General features: G+C 42.2%; 1 protein-coding gene across 1 annotated transcript; it reads right to left on the bottom strand.

Annotated features, from left to right (window-relative positions):
- Positions 1–1477: 1477 nt before the first annotated feature.
- On the bottom strand, positions 1478–16117 carry mtpn (myotrophin). Its single transcript, XM_061067876.1, has 4 exons — positions 15773–16117; positions 11954–12067; positions 11097–11180; positions 1478–2839 (listed from the first exon to the last, which is right to left on the bottom strand). The coding sequence occupies exons 1-4, from the start codon at positions 15842–15844 to the stop codon at positions 2753–2755; spliced, it is 357 nt and encodes a 118-aa protein (XP_060923859.1). The 5' UTR covers positions 15845–16117; the 3' UTR covers positions 1478–2752.
- Positions 16118–19654: the final 3537 nt, after the last annotated feature.

Genomic DNA, 19654 nt, shown 5'->3' on the forward strand with positions numbered 1-19654 from the left:
TTTGTGAGCACAGACCACAGCGCTCCAACCTCACGAAAGTTATTTTGAATTTTCCAAAGCCCAGAGGAAGTGTTGGACTGAATTACAGGGAAATGTGTGATGTGACGTATAAAGGATTTTCCATTTTGATGCACAGCGGCAACATTTTAGATTTAATGTCAGTGCTGGAAAACATAGATGCTATACAAATATACGTTTTAATTAGAGGGTTAGGGTTTGAACCACAGACTGTTTATAAAGATGGACGACACGACAGCTCCCCAAAAGTGAAGCCTCATATTTTTTTTTATATCGCCCCGTTGATACAACTGCAACCACAAATACAACCATATTAATGGAACTTGATTTAAGAAAATAAACCTTTTTAAAGTAAAATATAAACATAAATGTACAGTATTTTAGCATTGTTTAGTAAAATAGAGATCATCCATCTTTATTTACAGTCTATGGTTAGAACTGAATGGCCACGAGCACATTTTCCTCCCTGTATAGTTTTTTATTATGATTTGTTTTAAACCTGGTTTCTGGATGGTTCATCTGGTTTTTACCAAGCAGCACCACACTGAGTTTGTCAGAACCACAGTATTACTTCTCTTACCAGTAACACTGGATGTTCCTCTTGCTTTATGACAGGTTAGAAAATAGGATTTCTCACCCATCTTGTTTTTCCAGTGCATTCAGGGCAGAAAAACACAGCAGACAACAGGTGTCAAATACAAATGTTTGCACGTAGCTACTTAAGGTGTGACTTTAACAACTTTGTGATGTTCACAATTGGTTCCACCTCATGAGGAGATAAATGTGTGACGCAGTGAACCCACAGAACGGACTGATGAAACTGACTGTGACAATACTGAATGATTTCTGTAATTTCCTGTGGATAGTGTCGCGCTTCCTGTATTAGAACTGACTGTTCTATTAGAAAACGGAGCTGATTTGAATGCAGAAGAATCTAGTGGAAGTCAAAGTCAGTCTGTGATTCATAACAAAGCACCTCGAGGCAGTGGATTAGTGTGACAACACAGATTAGTGTGTGTTTTTTTGTTTTGTTTGGGACGGAGCTGCTAAGGTTCACAAATACTGATTAGATCGCCCAGGGCAACAGAAGTAAAACTTGTCAAACAGCATCAAGTCCCTTGAAATGTCGTCAGTTATTCATCTGGTGCGATGGTTCAGGGCGGATGGAGGAACAATAACACAACTTTGATAAGAAAGAAAACACTGCAAGTCATTAGGAGACACTTCAACAAATTAACGACATATTAACACAAAATAACTACTAAGGATTTATCTCAGAATAACAAGTTAGTATGTCGGAAATTCACAATTTTGATTTAACATTCATCTTTTTTCTTTCACTGGTGGAGACAAGCTTCCATTATAAGGTTTGACCTCTAACACCATGAGATCTCTAGATGACTGTGATATGTAGATGAGCGTGGACACGTGTGATTGAAGAAACCTTTTCAAAAGAACAAAGTTTTAGAGATATTTTTATTTCTATTTTTACAGACCTTTTGTCACAACAAAGTCAGCAAGAGCATCTTTTTAATTTTTATTTTTTTTAAACCTCAATTACATTTTAGTAATTCATTTGAAAGCAAACAAGAAGGGACAGCGAGCGTTTTCTTAGCGTAAAAGCAAGAGGCCGTTTTGACATGCAGCGATACAGGCCGGGGGGGGCGGGGGGGTAACCAAATCCAAGGCCAGGGGGATACTAACAGCCCCTATCATCCAGTTTCAACACAAACCCCCCCACCCCCCGTTATCCCTCAGTTCAGAGCCCCTCGGTTACAAAACACACAGAGAAGCGGTAACGAAAAAGAAGAATCTGAAATCTCACTCCAAGGGGCGACAAAATAAACCCAATTCTTAAAATTGCCCATCCTTATTAAAGTGATGTTATGAATGCATCAAAAAACAGATCCAGTAAGAGAATTGCAACATTCAAGTCTTTCTAGTTAGCCAGCATGGTGATTGGTCAAATAATACAGAATATCTTTTGTGCACTACCAACGTAAGATTTGTCAACAAAAAAAACAAAAACACCATTTGATATGCAAGTGATCCTGGGCCAAGTGGAAAAAGAAGAATCTAACCTCTGGACCTCTCTGACCTAAAGTTTCTTCTAATAAAATGAAATCAACAGTGAGGAAGAGGCCGCGCAATGAAAGGTTAATATAATTTAACTTTAAAACCTTTCTTTTCAACATAACTAGTATAGTACAGTGCAATTACTGTTCATGAGATTAAGTCCTGGCCCTAAAAATACTCAGAGTGGAGTTGTAGTAATAATATTAACACAAGATTGATCTGTTACCATTCGATTACTTGAACTGCAAAACAGTGATGTGGATTTAAGTGCTAAGCTTTGCGTTTGACGTTACATTTTCATATCTAGTCAGCAGTGTTTTAGGATGTGGGTGTAAGGAGTGCTCCCCCCCCGGTGATTGGTCCCCAAGGGAGACGTTACTGTTCTTGTGTTAAATGGCTACAAACAGGAGGCCAAAGGAAGAGAGAAATCCTATCCCAAAAAAAACTTGGAGGGTGGAAAATAAACATTTTTTTAAAAAAGGGGGGAAGGAAAGTCACAGGACAGAGGAAATGACCCTGGAGCAAACAGACAAAAGCAGTGTGGAGACAGAGGTTGATGAGGGTAAAAGTGAAGCGTCCGTCTTCTATCTGGGGACCACTGCGTCCATCTGTCTGTCCGTCCACCCACCTGTCCAGCCACCTCCCGCACTACGGGGTCTCACTTGAGCAGCGCCTTGATGGCGTCGCTCTCGGCAGCTTCAAAGGCACTCATGCCGTCCGGTCCTTTACAGTCTTTGTCAGCTCCCTGCGGTGGAGAGAGAGGACATGAATATTAAATATGCTTAGCAGGGGCACACAAGACGCATCACACATCTGGTCAGGGGTTAAAGTGAAAGGCAGACCTCTGTGTGAACCAGGCCCGTTTAACACCAGATACTCAGGAGCCACAACAATCCAGAGCTAAAACTTCTTCAGCTCCTCCTTTTCTGTCCCATTCTCTCTCCTTTTTTGCATCTTTCTGTTTCCTTTATGCAAATTTGCACTGCAGGCGGCCGTCCAGAGGGGGAAAAGTATTTGCCATAAAGCACAATGAAAGATCAAATGAAACCACATCTTTCTATTGTTTTTGTATCTGCCTCTAATTAACACCATTTCCCATAAGCCCTTGACAATCATCTCACCAGCTCTATAAAAGGGGCGAGTCCAGATACAATAGGCATTCCAGCAGGCAATGGGAGACCAGTACAAACATTTTAAATGGTAGTGAAAGAGTTGGAAGAATGGAATTAAGACTGGAGGGTTGCTTGAAATGGATGTGGAAGAAATGACAAGCATGTACAATTTGTCACACGAGTAAACAGTCATGGATGTTGTCGTTTTTGTTAAGGCTGTGTATAATTCTGTTTGTGAACATGTGGTAAACTAATAAATCATTATTTCAGAAATACTAATAAAAGAAAGTCGGGCTAATCACGTTATTGGAAGAGGAGCTAGCCCAGGTGTTCGAAAGCCTGTCCTGAATTTTGACCCTGGTTCCTCGGGTTAGAACACAGGTTCCTGAAATGGTTGTTGGTTTACACGTGTTGGTCCACGGCCTGGTTAGCCCTTGCTTTTCTAAGTCTACACAAATATTGTTCTTAAGGTTGCAAATCCTCCTTGTTGAACAGTTGAACCCTCATGTGTGACAAAATCAATTAAGGTGAAAAGTCTGTCACCTTTATTTCCCCGTCAGTTCAGTCACTAAGCACTTGCTTGTCAGCGTCTCTTCATCCGGGGAACACACGCAACAACAACAACAAAAAGTAACAGAAGCAGAGACACAAATCCATTTGAGCTCCGAGGGATAACAGAGTGAATGTGAAAGAGATGGGAGTGGGCGCAATCATTCGGATTACTGGGGACAAAAACAACTGTAAAAAAAGGGAGAGAGAGAGAGAGAGAGGGATGAGACGGGCAACGTGTTGAATGCACATATAGCGACAACAGATTTAATGGGCAGCGGAGGAGTGGAGGGTTCTGTTGTGGAGAAGCGTCCCTTTGTTTGGCCTGCCAACTTTAGCCTCTTAGCAAAGGGCTTACACAGTCAAGACTGAGGAAGTGTATTGTTGCGTGGAGAAACAGGGCTTCAAAAAAAAGAAAAAAGAAATAACAGTGTGACCCAGTTTGAGGGCCTCAAAGTGTGAAGATGGTCGTCTGCCTGCAAATTCCACCGGCACCGGGGGCAACAGAGCACAACCCTGAGCAAGAGAGATTTACCAGGGCTGAGCGGGTAACCTGACAGATCCAACATCTCCAACGGCTGAGAGGACAAAAGGCAAAGTGCAATTTGACAATTCATAACTCATAACAGCTTCACATGTGGAAAGAAGCCTGCACCAGTCAACACTCCAGTCATATTAGAGACCTGTTGTGTAGCATTTGAAGTTTGAAGCTGTCGGTGACCTCAAGTCCCATGTCCTCCAAAAGTGTATTTTATAGGATCATACGTGCATATAGTATATTTTAGAAGAAAATAAATTAACATCGGAAATACACTTAGTATTTTGGGGCACAGAGTTGATGAGAAGATTAAAGTCACGCTAAATATCCCCCTGTCACCCACTAACTCACTATCCTCTTTAATTAGTTTGTGGGGGAGAAAAGCTAAGTGGAAACAAGTTGGAGTTTCCTCGGCGAGATTGTTAATCTTCCTGCTCATAATAAAAACGTCAAGTATTCAATGGAGTTGTAAGAAGTCTTAAACTGCTCAGAGCTTTCATAAATCTCAGATTCAAATCCAGGAAACATGAGTAATTTCTGAAGGTTTCCTAATGAAGTTTTGGGTTTCCAAAAAAATAAAACCATCATCCATCCATCATCTACACTGCCTATCTTTTAAGGGGATGTGTTCCAGATCATACTCCTTTAAACATGTCTATAAATACTCAGCTGGTTCCTTCAGAGGGTGATTTGTCTTTTTCCAGATACAGGACAGGTTCCTCTAGTTCCTCTCTCCTTTTTCTGTGATAACATTTTAATGTTTCTCTGATAAGAGCAGTCTCTAAAACTTTGCTGGGGGAAGTCATTAGTTACTGGTTCAAGACCAGACCTGGCATCCCACTCTGCAGGCCTCATTTAAAAGAGCAGAAAACAGCTGTACACCTTGACCCTGGAACCTTTTCACCATCAGTATCACGACTGCCTGGGAGCAAACAAGTCATCTATCTGACAAACTCAATTACACTCCCTGGGTGTACGACCATGTCTCGCAATGATCCTTCCCTTTTGGTCGTGATGTTGCCCTAAAAACTATCGCAGGGTGTCGCAACACATTGATTCCCCCTATGAGAATTTATGGCAGAGTTACAATAATAGCTGTAAATCTTCCTCCTCCCTGTTACTGCCTCTCAGAACTCTCCATGATATTCCCCAATGGCCGTGCAGCTCAGTGGCATCCTCCTGACACCACTTACTGTAATGAGCTCCCCCCCCCCCCCCAACTTGAATAATGACCTCTTATGAACACCTCACTGTCCAAACATTACACAGTCACAGAGAAGCCACTTGCCAAGTAAGAGGCAGCCTAATGAGTAAGAATAGACTCCCAGGGTGTCTGCAGCCAAACTAAGATGCATCATCATCTTGGATTATGGAGCCACACAAAGAAGCACCGGGTCAGTAATGTAATGCCACTGACCTGCCAAGTGTCCATTAAGTTTTCATTAAGCCACCGGTGAATGGCACTGAAAGGTCTCCACACACACACACACACAAGGTTTAAAATATTGGGCCAAAGCTTTGCTCGGAGCCTTTTTGAAATGCAACGCTTCGATCAGACTATTGACCTGCGTGCAGAAGCCAAACTAGTGACCTGCGAAAGGGCAAATATTATAAAACCAAGCAGTTATACATCAGCAGCTCTGGTTGTCATTGATTGAATGATTGACAGAATTTGTCAGCAACTATTTCAAGCATCGCAGGCTGTTTGTTTGTCCGTTTGCAGCATTACCCAAAAGCTACTGAACCGATCTCCATGAGATGGGGCACGACTCACTCGAGAACCCAATACATGTTTGAGGGGGATTTGAATAAAAGAACAGAGCCAAGATTTTAATTTTTAACTTTCTTTCCTTGTAGCATTACAAGGTAGGGTGTTAGCCTTGGCCAAGGGCATGTCCTCTACGAGCGCTCTTCTGGTTTATAGATAGACTTTGTGTAAATCACAAATTTGCTTCCATAGGGCACACTATAGAGAATAACTATAGTCCTAGATTCAACACTATATCTTTATAGCTTTGTTATGTCACTATCTCTTATTAACATCACTTATCTGGACTCATGTATGACGGGGAAACATTTTCTGTTCAATATAAGCTGTAAATTGTATTTCTACAAATGTTATTTGCAATATGTTGAAAAATTTGTTGTCTGACCATCTTATTGATGATTATGACCTTTGACTAAATCAGCCCAGTCAATCATCTGGAGATACCCTGTGTAGTTATATTTCCACCAGGTTTGATGAAAAACCATTTATACACTCCTGAGTTATTTTGTACACGTACGAAAAGACGAAGAAGAGGATGATATCTATGATAACTAATAAACCGTTCACTGTATTTTTGAGGAGTACGATGATAAGCGAAAGGTTAAATTCCTACATTGTACCAAGAACACACACACGGAACAATAAAGAGACCTTACAGGGTCGGGTTATAAAGAAAAGGCAACAAAAAGGAACTGCCTTGACAAAGCGATGTTGCATTTCTTCTCAGTGAAGTGTGTACACAGTTCCTTATAGAGTAAGAGTGTGTATTCATGTGTGTATGCATTTGTGCCCTTTCATTGTTGACTTCAAATTAACTGGCTGGCCTCCACAGGCTGTAGTCAGCACTCTTGGCCAGGATCTTGCGGCTGGGTCACCTATTGGGGTTAAGGGGCCTTAAATAATTTATTGACGAAAACAGCATAGCATGCAGTCGGGAGGCAGGGGGGAGCTCCCATGATGCAACAGGGAACCGAGCCATTTTTGCTGCCAACACAAGAATGTCGGACAGTACAATGGCAACAAATCGGTAATCTCAGTGGGCTCCTCTTATCCACTGGGTGCTGCCAGACAGAGTGGATATGCAGCGGCCCAGTTGATGGTGTGGCTCTGGGACAATCTATTCATCTAATGTCATGAGCTGTCAGGGGGATATGTATTGAGGTATTGTTCGGTGGTGACTGATGACCTTTTGGCTGCATCTGGGTGTTAAGGCTCTTATATACTTCTACGTATCCGTTTCTCGGAGAGGTCTCAGCGGGAGACAAAGTGTCTTTTTGATTTTTACTTCTCCGACGACTATCCGTCTAAAAACAATTCCCCGCCAAACCCATAGGTGGCGCAACGGAAGAAGAGCTCAGAGAAGCCTACCCCATTTGGGAAGAAGAAGTCCACGTGTCTCTGTTGACATGTTAGCTTGCGTCCCACACACTGAACCATGGCAACTAACAGATCTAAATAAAGTGACACCCAGCGTGTCAAGATGCTGATGTAATCGTTTCTTAGCGCAGCGGTTCCCCGGTCTTGTTTCCTAACTGTGTTGCTGATTCCACAGCTTGAATCTGCTTGAGGCTACATGTAGCTAGAAGCTACCCGGACCTAGCTCCCCCCCAGCTTCCACACACAGTCAGCAGGGACTCCCGGCACTAACTACTACCCAGTGTTTGCTTCTAACCTGACGGTATTATAGAAACAGTGTCATGATAGAAGTGGAATTAAAGTCGTGACGGCGGGTTCTTGCACTGTTACCACCGCAGTTAGCATGGTGGCTAGCCTAGCCCGCTAGCCTAGCCTGCTAGCGCCGTTTTGAAAGCTCGTTATAACCGTATGTGACCGTGCACACATGCCCTCAGTGCTCTAACGAGCCACCGTCAGCCGGACAACTCCGCTGGCTTAACACACACGTCACATTAATCGTAGAATCATAGTTGTGTTCGTGTTTGTTGCTACAAGTAAACAGAAAGTTTGAGGTCCGGAAATACGGAAATGACGTCATACGGAAATTATGTCGTTCGCGGACCAATCACAGCCAAGAGCGGTCCGTCGGGTCTCCAAAATGAAGACGGATAGTTAGAAAAATCAGACGTGTACGAAAAGCTGTCGGAGGCGCTCGGAGAGGACGTTTCACGACGGATAGGGCAGTCTTATCTGTCCGTAATAGAAATAACGGAGAGGCATAAATTGGCCTTTAATCCTTGTTGGTACTTAGTGGAGATGAGTCCAAAGCCATGAGAGGAGCAAACCAATGCCTTAGTTCACATGTTCTCATCCCAGCATAATCCCTGTTCAGATGAGCTATAGCTGCCTGCCTTGCGTTATCTGATACCAATGTTTTTTAAAAGGCCATTTCATTTCCAGTGCAGGGACTGTTCTTGCATAGCTGCCTATCTCAGGTTTAGATGAGCTTCTGGTTTTCAAGAGGATGTACTGTGACTGTACATGTGACTCGTGGCAGAAAATAGAGGAAAATCAATGCAGTCAATAACGGAGTCTTATCAGTTTTATATTCATTTTACAATCAAGTGCAATATGTGTTTTTTTAACACAATACGGCACAAAATTGAGACATATACTTCAGGAAACTCAGAATATGATAAGACACAGTCAGTCATTGAGCTTTGAGCAGCATCATTACTATAACTGCTCGGCTCCAGCTTAAATCCATGCTAATGAAAAAATATTAATACTGAAAAGGTCAGTAGGCTGTGGGACATTATAGAAGTTTTATACCAGTTATATAAAGTACAGTTTTAATAGAGTTCATATAAAACACGGTAAGTTTAACACAGTACTATTAACAGAGAGTTAAAATACTCTTACTGTGTGATGACATGACTCAAAGTGAAAGCACTGGTTCTTTTATTCTGAAGCACCTGCACATCTTGGACTGAAGTGTTCATGTTGAACTTGAAGCTTCGTGTTCACAGTTTGACTTTCTGCTGACGGTCATCTGACAACTCGTGGCCACAACGTGAGGACTGTGACAAACTGGTGACTTCCTGCTGCAGTTTGAACAAAGTAACAGCTCTCAGGTTCATGCACTGATGCTAACAGGCTAACTAGCTAGGTCCTTTGTTAGTAAACTTAAATATTGATTAAGGAATCAGCATGACAATTAAAAGATAAACAAAAAAAGGAACCACAATACTTTTTGAATGTTTTCCTTTACTGAATCGTTTATTTCTCTCTCCGTTGGCATTCGCTGCTTTCTTCAGTTTATCCCTGAGCCAACAGAGCTGATCAACAGCTGACTCAAATAGCCAGCTGCAGTCCAGCTGCTGGTCAACTTCAAGCTGCTGGCCGGTCGATGCCACGGCCGTGTTTGTGAGCAGTGAGGATTACTGCAGCCGATGCAAACAGGAATGAGTAAGCAGTGGAGTACCACCTCAGTGTCTCTCCTCTGTTTCCTTTTTACACACTACACTAATTCCTCTTTTTAAACCTTTGCTGTTAAGTGCATTTGAACTGATTGAAAAAGGCTTCCTGAATTGTGCATTGCAGTTTTATAGTGTAAACAAAAAAGAAAAGGACTTCCCTTATCTACCAAGTGACTGAGCTTGTGAATGCCTCTCCCTCATCACGTTACTTCTCTTGAGTTAACATGATGCTACTACGAAACAGCTCTACAGAGGACCCTTCATTCACTCTGCCCCAGTTTAGCCTGGCTGGGGACAGACAGCTGCTCACTTACCCCAAGCCCCCAAATATATATATCTCTCTCATATCTTCCCCATATGCATAACTCAGTTTGCAGCAGCCTTTAAAGAATGCAGGCCAGCTACATTACATCACGCTGTGGTCTAGGTTGTAGCCGTAACTCTCGGTGTGATACTGACCTTGTGCTATTATCAGGTTTCAAGCAAAAAATAACCCGTAATATTCGTGTACAGTGTGAAACCTCAAACAGATATTTGATTCTTTATGAAGCTTTACCATGACCATTCACAAAGAACTCATGGCAAGGTCAGACTACGCAACCTAATGTGTTGTGATCATGCAGTCATGAGTTCATACTACACAACTGACTGGCCACACACGTACACGCAATACTAATGCAATTTAATCGTGCTGGCGAGCCTCTTGAATCACGTTTTTAAAGAGTTCACACATATTGATAAGTGACGGCTGATTGAACAGCTTGGCTCATATAAGAGGCTTTTGTCTGCAATTTCAGCTGCAGATGAAAACCAGCCTGCATTTCTAAATCTGAACATTCTGGACTACTCCACTGCAACAGCACAACCATGCAAATAAGCGTGAGCTTAGCTACAGATCGGCTACCCAGTGCACACCTGTGTTGTTCTCTTGAAACTTCTTGACTGATGACAGTTGAGTGTCAGACACAAATACACCAACAAAAAGGTGCTGAAAGACAAGCAGCTATTCGGGCCCTCTTCTGTGTGACATTGATCGTCCACGGGGCCGTGAATTCCACTGGCTCATCCGGGCTACAGAGAAACACAACTCCACCAGCCCAGATGAATAGATCTATCATTTATGTGCATGTGAATGGTGTGCTTGTAATTCAAAGTCAAACATGCAAAAAGAGGCACAGACTTTCCTAAAGATAACTATTATGGTATGCTTGTATTCCAGCTGCAAAACAACAACCAATGCCAGCTGTGCCTGACACGGTGTTGTATCTCAGCTCACAGCCGCTACTGTGAGTGCACATGCTCTCGTGCATCTGTCTGACAGAGGCAGCATTTAAGATCGCTCCGCAGCAAAACAACGAGGGGAGGCTGAGAAGAAAGATGGAGTGAACATTTACATGGAGACCCGTGAATGAAAACTGCTTCAAAAACACAGACACAAAACAAGTGAACAGCAGCAAAACTGTTTGCCACTCAATGAAAATTCCAGCACAGCCTCCACGGGACTGTGTTAAAGGGCCTTTTGTCCGGTGAGTTACCTCATCAGCACTCATGGAGCCTCTGACACTTCACCATGCACCGACGGGTGAAGGGCACCACGGCACTTCTGTGTGCAGATGCATGTATACGCACGCATGAATGCATTCTCAAATCTGAATACCAACCTTTTCTAGCAGGACCTTGACACAGGAGATGTGACCCTCTAAACAGGCAGAGATCAGTGGAGTTAAGCTGTGTTTGTCAGGAGCCTGTGGAGGAAGCGGGAGGGGGGGAAAGGCGTGAGGGGAAAACAGAGGGAAACATTTTATACAGAGATTTGTTATGAAAATAAATAAATAAATTACCTCCTGTGAGAGAAGTTTCTCTTACTTTCTTATTGTGTCTAGACATTATAAAAGAGGTGCTCTGCACTTCAACACTATATCTTCGATGATTCAGTTATCAAAAGAAATATACAAACATCTTTGTGCTTGGGAGACGAGGCAAAGAAGTGTTTGGTACAAATTTCCCTCCCTGAGTTCTTGAAGTCCAGACCAGCGGATCTTATGATGATGACTTGTTGTGTTCAGCCAATCTAAAACCAGGGGTGAGATGCACCTTGGTTGTTTGGGTGCCGTGATCATTTAGAAGCACCCTGAAAACTTTTGAGAGATGGGTTTCGCACTTATAAGCAAAAGAGCTCTCTCCAAATTGCAGATGCTGAAAAGGATTATTAAGTTCCTCATTGAGTGGATGCACATCAGTCTCCAAGCACAACACCGGAACAGACTACTGAAGCTCAGGGGGGCCAATCAGGCTAAATGTGAGTTCTGGTAAGCCTAGACAACTGTTGAATGATAGAACGGACAATGGCTGAAATAGCATATGACAACTGGTTTTAACAGCCAGCCTGCTTTTGTTTAATCAATCTGATACAGCTCATATAACATCCAGCAGTTTGACTGTGGACAGTGAAGGCGTGGGCAGCAGGAAAATTAATACAAAAAAGTTTGTGATAAGAGCTGGATGTTGTTGTGCTTACGTTGATATCTGCTCCCTTAGAAATGAGGAACTCCACAACATCTGTCTGACCAAAGTCGGCAGCATAGTGCAGAGGCTTCCTCCCTCCCTCCAGGGTCCGGTTGGCATCTTCAGCCTGGAAAGAGATAAACAACACATGCCAGGGCTGAAAAAAGCTCAGTGGTGTAACACATCAACACTATGCATAACAATATGCACTGAAGGGGGGTGGGGGTGGTCCCTTTCACCTAGAACAGGAACAATCACTATTGATACAAGCTCCCACTGAAATTTAGTGTCAAACAATTACATGCACACCATCCTCTCCCCTTCGCTTCGATGCTGTGGCACCGTTAGATGTCAGACTGTCAACCTCGAAGCCAGGAGAAAACACAGACACACTCAACGCCCCCCCTTTTTAATTCCCTTACCACACTAACCACACACACGGCAGAGTGTGTACTCGCCGGCACTCCACTGACAATATCTAATGGAAGACACATCAATCACAGCGGCGGCTGAAAGTTCAAACTTTTCTCAAAACTATGCTGATTAAATAACCGTCTGCATGAAGACGGGGAAAAAAGGGGGGGGGGGGATATCTGGTCTCTTTAGCAGAGCAGAAGTAAGAGAATATAGAAGAATCTGCTGAAAGTCCCCGGGAGAAACAGGAATACCTTGTTACACAAGACCCTCATAATAAAAAAGTCAGCTGGGGAGCTACCTGAGATCTGGTTCCTTAGGGACAACAGAGCAAATCAAATAAAGCTGAGGTGCCAATGCAAGGAAGAGTCAATGGTCGACTTGAGAGACAATGTATATTGTCAATATTATAGACAGGGGGAAATTAATCTTTTTTTCTCTGCAGTTATTTGTGAACAGTACTGACGCTTACTTTGTGTTTGTTATGTCGCTTTAGAGATTAAGAGGAGTGTATTTAAAAACGTGCACACGTAGTTTATCTGCACAAAATGAGACGCACACAGCTGACGATCTGGATTCTTGATCTTACACCATCGAGTAATAACCAAATACATGTGGTTACCAGTGACGGAGACGGGCAGACACACACACAGGCTGCAGACACGTGAGATGTACTTCCCGCAGTTGATCACACAACAAACTGTTTACTTCATTATTGGAGAAGAAATTGTAATAAGAGTAACATTCTAAAATACTTTTTTAAAGCGCTTCTTTGATGCATCGATCATCGTTTTATAATCGAATCTAAAAGAGCTAAGAGATTCCCACCCTTCTAATATCATATTGATATGGTGTTAGACCTGATCTGGATTTCTAGTTGTAATACTATCATGTTACTACTTCAAATAAAAACTAGCATATTTCCCAGGTCTGAATATAAACATTACAGTTAGGTGATATAAATGTGTCTACTTGATACTCTGGAGGTGGAACTAACACTGAATTCCTTAGATGTTTTGACATGTGATGGCAGGAAAAGCACCTGTGATTTGGTTATAGCCCATCCCAGCTGACATTTAAGATATTTTGCATGTCTTTAAACTGCAGAAGAATGCAAGAGTACCCAGTGAAAAACTTAACTGTGAGTTAGGCTAATTGAAACCTTTTGCGTGTGAAGCCTCTTTTATTAAAATCAACCTTTATGTCCCGATTTTTCATGTAACAAGAAAGACAAATGCTTTGATTTAAATGGAAGTGTCAAGTTGTCAAAAAATGAAACTTCCCTTCTTACTTTTTTAAGGTAGTTGAATTAATGAGTTTTCACTTCCTGACAGTTTACCTGTCCATCTTGTGTGCAGATGAAATCTTTGTATGTTCAATGACAAATATTCTTTATTATATCTTCTGTTCTCCCTTGTGTCTTATTTCTTTTTCCCCCTTTCCAATGGCCAAATGGATGTGATGACACAGAACCTCCTCATGTCTGTGACTGCACCCCCCCCTGACTCTGATTGCCTCTCGCTCACCTTTATCACTAAATCCACTGAAGGTCAAGTACAACACACTGAAGACAATTCATTATACACTCATTTCCACTGAATCCATTAGCTGTGATGGATATTGAACCTCAGCCCCCTTCTAATAGGGTTGAAATATTACCTGCAACGACTCCAATTCCAATGGCTGATAAAAATCGAAATAGTTTCATTTCGGCAATAGAACAGGGATAAGAAGCTGCCATTGTTTATACCCAGACCTTTTCTCTAGATAATGAAATGGATATGAGTTGTAATAAAACCGTCAGAAATGAGAAAACCCTCCTTGTGATTGGGAAAATTCTCCGTGATGATGGAAGAATATCAAGTGCAACAATTCAGCCACTGTAATCATGACTTGATTACTTGTGTGTCACAGTGGTCTGTAATTTAAATAAGCCTTTTTCGGGGGTCTATTCACCTGTCTCTAACCTGCAGGTGTATCCTGTACATTCTGTAGTGCAGCTTATGAACAACAACCACACCTGACAAGACTATTTGTTTTCAACAAAATATGTATGTTTTGGAATATGGGAACTAGGAAAACTATGAGGAAACGAGTTATGAGTCGCCGCAAAATTAAATCTATGATGGTTCTGTGGTAAAAATATAAGCTTTAGTGTCACATTGAGAATGTAGGTTAAGACCATAAAAGGTTATTAGACCGCTAGAATTATTTATACACTTTAAAACAAACATGCACGGAGAGAACTGGTTCTCACATTAGATTCTCGCAAGGAAATGTAAGCTTTCATGTCTGAAAGAAGTTTCAGTGGCATAAATTAAGTAAAACCCTCCGGTGGTTAACATGTTAAGGGACATCAGACTGTTGATTGATGATTATGAAAACGAAACTGTGGGTGTGATACGAGTTATTAAGTTAATTTGGTTGAATTTTGAAAGATAACTGGATTCTTGACTGACCTTCAATAATAGAAATACAGTAGAAATGACTATGGAGCACGACTGTGTGCAACTCCTACGTACGAGTACAAACAGAGTATAATCCAATGTTCCACATGTGTTTACAATAATTGACTGTAGGACTGTGGCCTTCTCCAAGAGCAGCAGGGAATCCAGCTTTACTGTTTTAAAAAGGGAAGAGAGAGACACTTAAAACCTCTGTTGTGAAATCGGTGTGACCGACCACAAAGCCTCCCATCAACAGGTTATGATGCTAGCATGGAAGTAGCCTGGTCTCGACCCCCGCCCACCCAGCGTTACCTCCACACTGCCCGGGCCCGAGTCATCGGTTAGCTCGCTAGCAATTAGCAACACCTATGTATCCGTGCGTTGGCAGAAACCCTCTCCCCCCCATTGCTAATAATAACAACATTGTCCAACAACACACGTATTGTTGGAGACTATTGTCGCTAACACAACAATAGACCCAGCTGTTCCCTGTGTGCACCAGCTGATGCTATTGTTAGCTGGCTCACCAACAGGTTGCTAGCTGAGCAGTGTGATGATGCTAGCTGAGCTTCATGGTCCCAACCAACACGTTTTAAAAAGCACAACGCTAATGAATGATTGTTATAAAAGGGGCTGGAGCTGAGCAGGTTAGCTAAACTCCTCTGCTACCACTACCTGTTATCTGCAGTGGCAGCTAGCCGAGGCTAACCATGCTAACCTGGCGTCCTGGCTTTGTTGTGAAGTCAAAAATAAACACATGCTGTTGCAAAGGGGATTATTAAACAGCCAAGGGTCCTACAATATCAATAATTATTCATATGTCACAATAACTAATTAGCAAAACATCACACCCAACTCCAGCCACCGTTAGCTAGCTAGCTAGTAGCCTACCATCTGACGTTAGTTACCCGCAGCTACAAGGGGTCGCACACAACTCGCCGGACAACCAGTGACATGTTGTCCCGTCTTACCGTCTCCAGTTTGGCTTTGACCTCGTCCAGGTCCCCGGTCTTCAGTGCCCACATCAGCTCTTTGTCGCCCATCGTCCTGTGTCTTTGCTCCGGTGCTGCCTCTGCTTCTTCCTCCCTGTCAACTTGGATGCTAATGCTATAAAGTTAGCTAGCCGGAGCCGGAACTCTGTAGCTGTCCTCGGTCGTCGGGACGGGATTAAATGAATGTAACGTTGTTTTTAATAGTTTTAAAATGTCTTCTAGCGAGAAGCTGGGACCCGGAGGTGATAAAAAATGGCTGTGGAGAAGTTGTGAGAGGTGAAGCAGCGGTGAGGGGTCCGCCTTTTACAAGACGGGAGTGTTTCCGATGCCCAACCCGGAAATTAGCTGTATGCTGCGTTTAGGTTCAGACGTTAAAGAGACAGATTGTCCAGTTTTCAGCTCTTCTTATTTAAAAACACACACAAACAACTTTTCAAACATTCATATTATAGATAAACATGTAATTTTTTGTTATTATATCCACACTTAACTGAATAAAGTCAACGAGTGAACAATATTTTTCTCGCAGCTTCGATGTTGGCACTTTCGTGTAAAAGGGGAAACTCCTACGCTTTCATGGGCATGTAACGCATCGCTGTATCTAATAATGGACACAACTGTAATAAAACAATTTCTCATCATCAGATCAGGTTCTGAACAACCTCTGACACATTACAAATATTTTATTCCTCTTTTTTCTATGTTATGTTCATGGGTAGTGAAGGCAGATAATAGAAAGACCATTTAAATCAATTAAATTCCTTTAGATAAAAACGGAACATATAAAATGTAGCTGCTATGTTTCCTGTAGGTGTAAACAACTAGAAACTGTTCACATGATCATAAACCTGACCCAATTATGACTTAACAGACCACATCCTGCTGTGTGAAACTGCAACATTCAAAGCCGCAGTTTCATGTGTCTTTAAATAGCTCTGACAGGGCGGAATTGATATTGTGGTCCGACACTTCCTTTTTTATTTACATACAGTCTGCTGGCGTGAGGTAATTCTGCTAAATTATGTTCACAAGAGAACACAAGGAAACTGTCTCTTGTTGCGTCAGCTGTCGAGTGACGTGTTCATAATTTAGATTGACGAATGCATTCGTCACAAAAAGACAAAAAAGTAAAAATACAAATATAGCAAATCAATAAACTAAGAAAAATTTGAGTCTGCATCCAAGCCAGAAAATGTATCAACCTCACAAAAACAGCAATACACAACAGTGACATCAAACATTATTGTTTTCCCCATGTATATAATACAGATACATGTAGCTGTGAAAATTGACGAGTGTGAACACCAGCAGCAACAACTGCTGTGCTGAACTCAGCAGAGGAGAGAACCAGAAGATAATCCATCACCAGAAGAACCTGCTGACGTTAACGCAATAACAGAGTTAACATAACAAATTTAAGTGTAAGAATTTAGATGGATAAATATATTATTGATCCTGAGGGAAATTTAAGGAAATGCTAATGTATCTATGTATATAAAAGACATTTGGGACCTGCCACCCCTCCACAACACGGACACTACATTACATTACATGATGCATTTAATGACATATGATTCTATTCATACCTAATGTCTCCTTTAAAATTCTTGATTTGACACCTGGGGCGTATCTTATTTTGAAAATTTGTCTTGTATTTGATTTTATGTCGTGACTAATACTAAGTTAAATATGTGTATCGTTAGCCTTGTCAATATTTTTAAGAAACAGCATAACATAACATGACGTGTCAGGTGAGACTGGACAAGATTCTCCTTTATTAGAGTCCCTACGGGGTAATGTGTCATGTTACAGCAGTGAAGAGGATCATAATAAAGGAAACATCAGTAAAAGTAATAAATAAGTAATCATAAAACAATGAGGAAATATAACCATTTAAAATTATAAATGTCAACAGAATATATACAGTGTGAATGGCAGTATAACAGGATTGCACATGTAACATTGAAATTGCAGAAAAGAAAAAGAGAACTACACAGTTAATTTATTTAGTCAGGTGACCTGGGTGTGAACCTTGTGGCATCCCGTGTAACGTTAATGAACAAGACGATGTGTGTTCAGACTTTGCTCCTGAATTTGCACTTTGACCTCCCGGCTGTGATCAATGAGGAACCCATGTACATGCATATGTATAAGCCAGTGGAGGCAAAACCTTGGAGAACCAGTGGTCCTTATGACTGATGAGGTTTTAGCCAAGTGTGGCTCGTGCACCACCATTTCCGAGGCACTTGGGAAATCAAAGCGTTCAACGCAGCACCCATTGGAGGCAATCTGCACTTCCAGGGCCACCTCTATTGTTATCGGCCATTTGAAGAACTCCTCAATCAGCCCCTGACGAATAGCTGATCGGCCGCAGGAAGACAACGTGGCGGGAGGGGGAGGAAGAAACAATCATTACTTTACCTTGATCTGTGAAGAGTCAAGGGCAGAACAAACAAATTCAATGCCACAGAGCGGCCCTTTTTTCACCATCGAGGCGCCAGTGGAGTCTCGATGGAGCCCAGTGGAGCCCGGTCCCTCCCCTCAGGTTCCCTCCCTGCTATCCTCACCAACTCTCTCCTGCCTCCCCTGAAATATTGGTGATGACGAAAGTGTTGTGGCGCTATCATTACATGAAATCAGCCGTCCCCTGGAAACAACCAATCCGTCCCGAGGATGAAGAGGACAATAAAATACACCGTTTCGAGAAAATTCAATATGGCAGTAGGATGAAAAATATAAAATACCACTAATGAGATTCAACCGCTCCCCCCCCCCCCCGACACACTCCATGTTACACAGTGAGCCGCTGAAGCACAGGTATTAAAACTCCTTTATGTGAGAGTATAAAACTGTCCTGCAAGTGTATACTGGAGATTTTTACAGCCTAATGGTCAGGACACAGACGATTACCGGCCAGGTTTCTCCTGCTTGTTATGCTAATGTGACATACTGTGTGATGGAGACGACTCCCAGAATGGGTAATTATACCTCCATATGCGGCTTAAATCAATCGCAGCCCAACTATTCATGCCCGTGATGATGTCCGCATACCAATAGACTCCGGGCTTCTCGGTTTAGGGGATTTCATTAAGTTTTCTCAAAAGTGTTTTGAGCAAAAAATTGAATTACTTCAGATATTTACTCATCTTTCAAAAGGCTGAAAGGTCATTGGATGATATTTACCTAAATTGAGCAGTTTTTTTTCTCCTATCCGTTTGACTGATTGCATGACGCAAAAAAAACGCTGAATGGATCTCAACAAAAGTTGGCGGGGTGGAGATCACTTTATTTTTGATTTCCAGATGGGATATTTCTTTCAACATTTTGCCTAATTTCTCAGGGAATAACTCAGGCGTAAAAAGTCAAGGATATTTACAGGATTTTATTGCAACTTTAATTAAATGGAATCTTTGCAGGGCCTTGGCAGAGATATACACTGGATTGTAGTGGACTGCCGGATACTGGAGGTTTAAAATGCACTTTTCAGCCCAAACACTTTAGTCTTGTATCTGATAATGTGGCCAAAATATGCACCTGTTATATAAGTGAGTGGCACCATTTTCTTTTTTTTTTCCACACGCAGACGCCGGAGTGAAAGTTTTTTTCGCTTGACAGAAAGGTTAGAGTAATTCTATCCACAGGCATGACAGCATGGCACCTCCATTTCTCAGTCTATTAGCGCCGCTCAGGCAGCAGAACCACATTATGCTACTGTGTCCATTAAAAAGTCCAGAAGGGGCTCAACTAAAACAGAGTCCCCCCCCCCGCCCCCCCCCCGTGCTACTCACATACTCCTGAGCTGACAGCGCACTCGCACTCTCCCATTACTCACAGAACACTCTGCCCTCACCAATGATTTTA

Source organism: Limanda limanda, chromosome 1, assembly GCF_963576545.1.
Source record: "Limanda limanda chromosome 1, fLimLim1.1, whole genome shotgun sequence".
NCBI lineage: Eukaryota > Metazoa > Chordata > Actinopteri > Pleuronectiformes > Pleuronectidae > Limanda > Limanda limanda.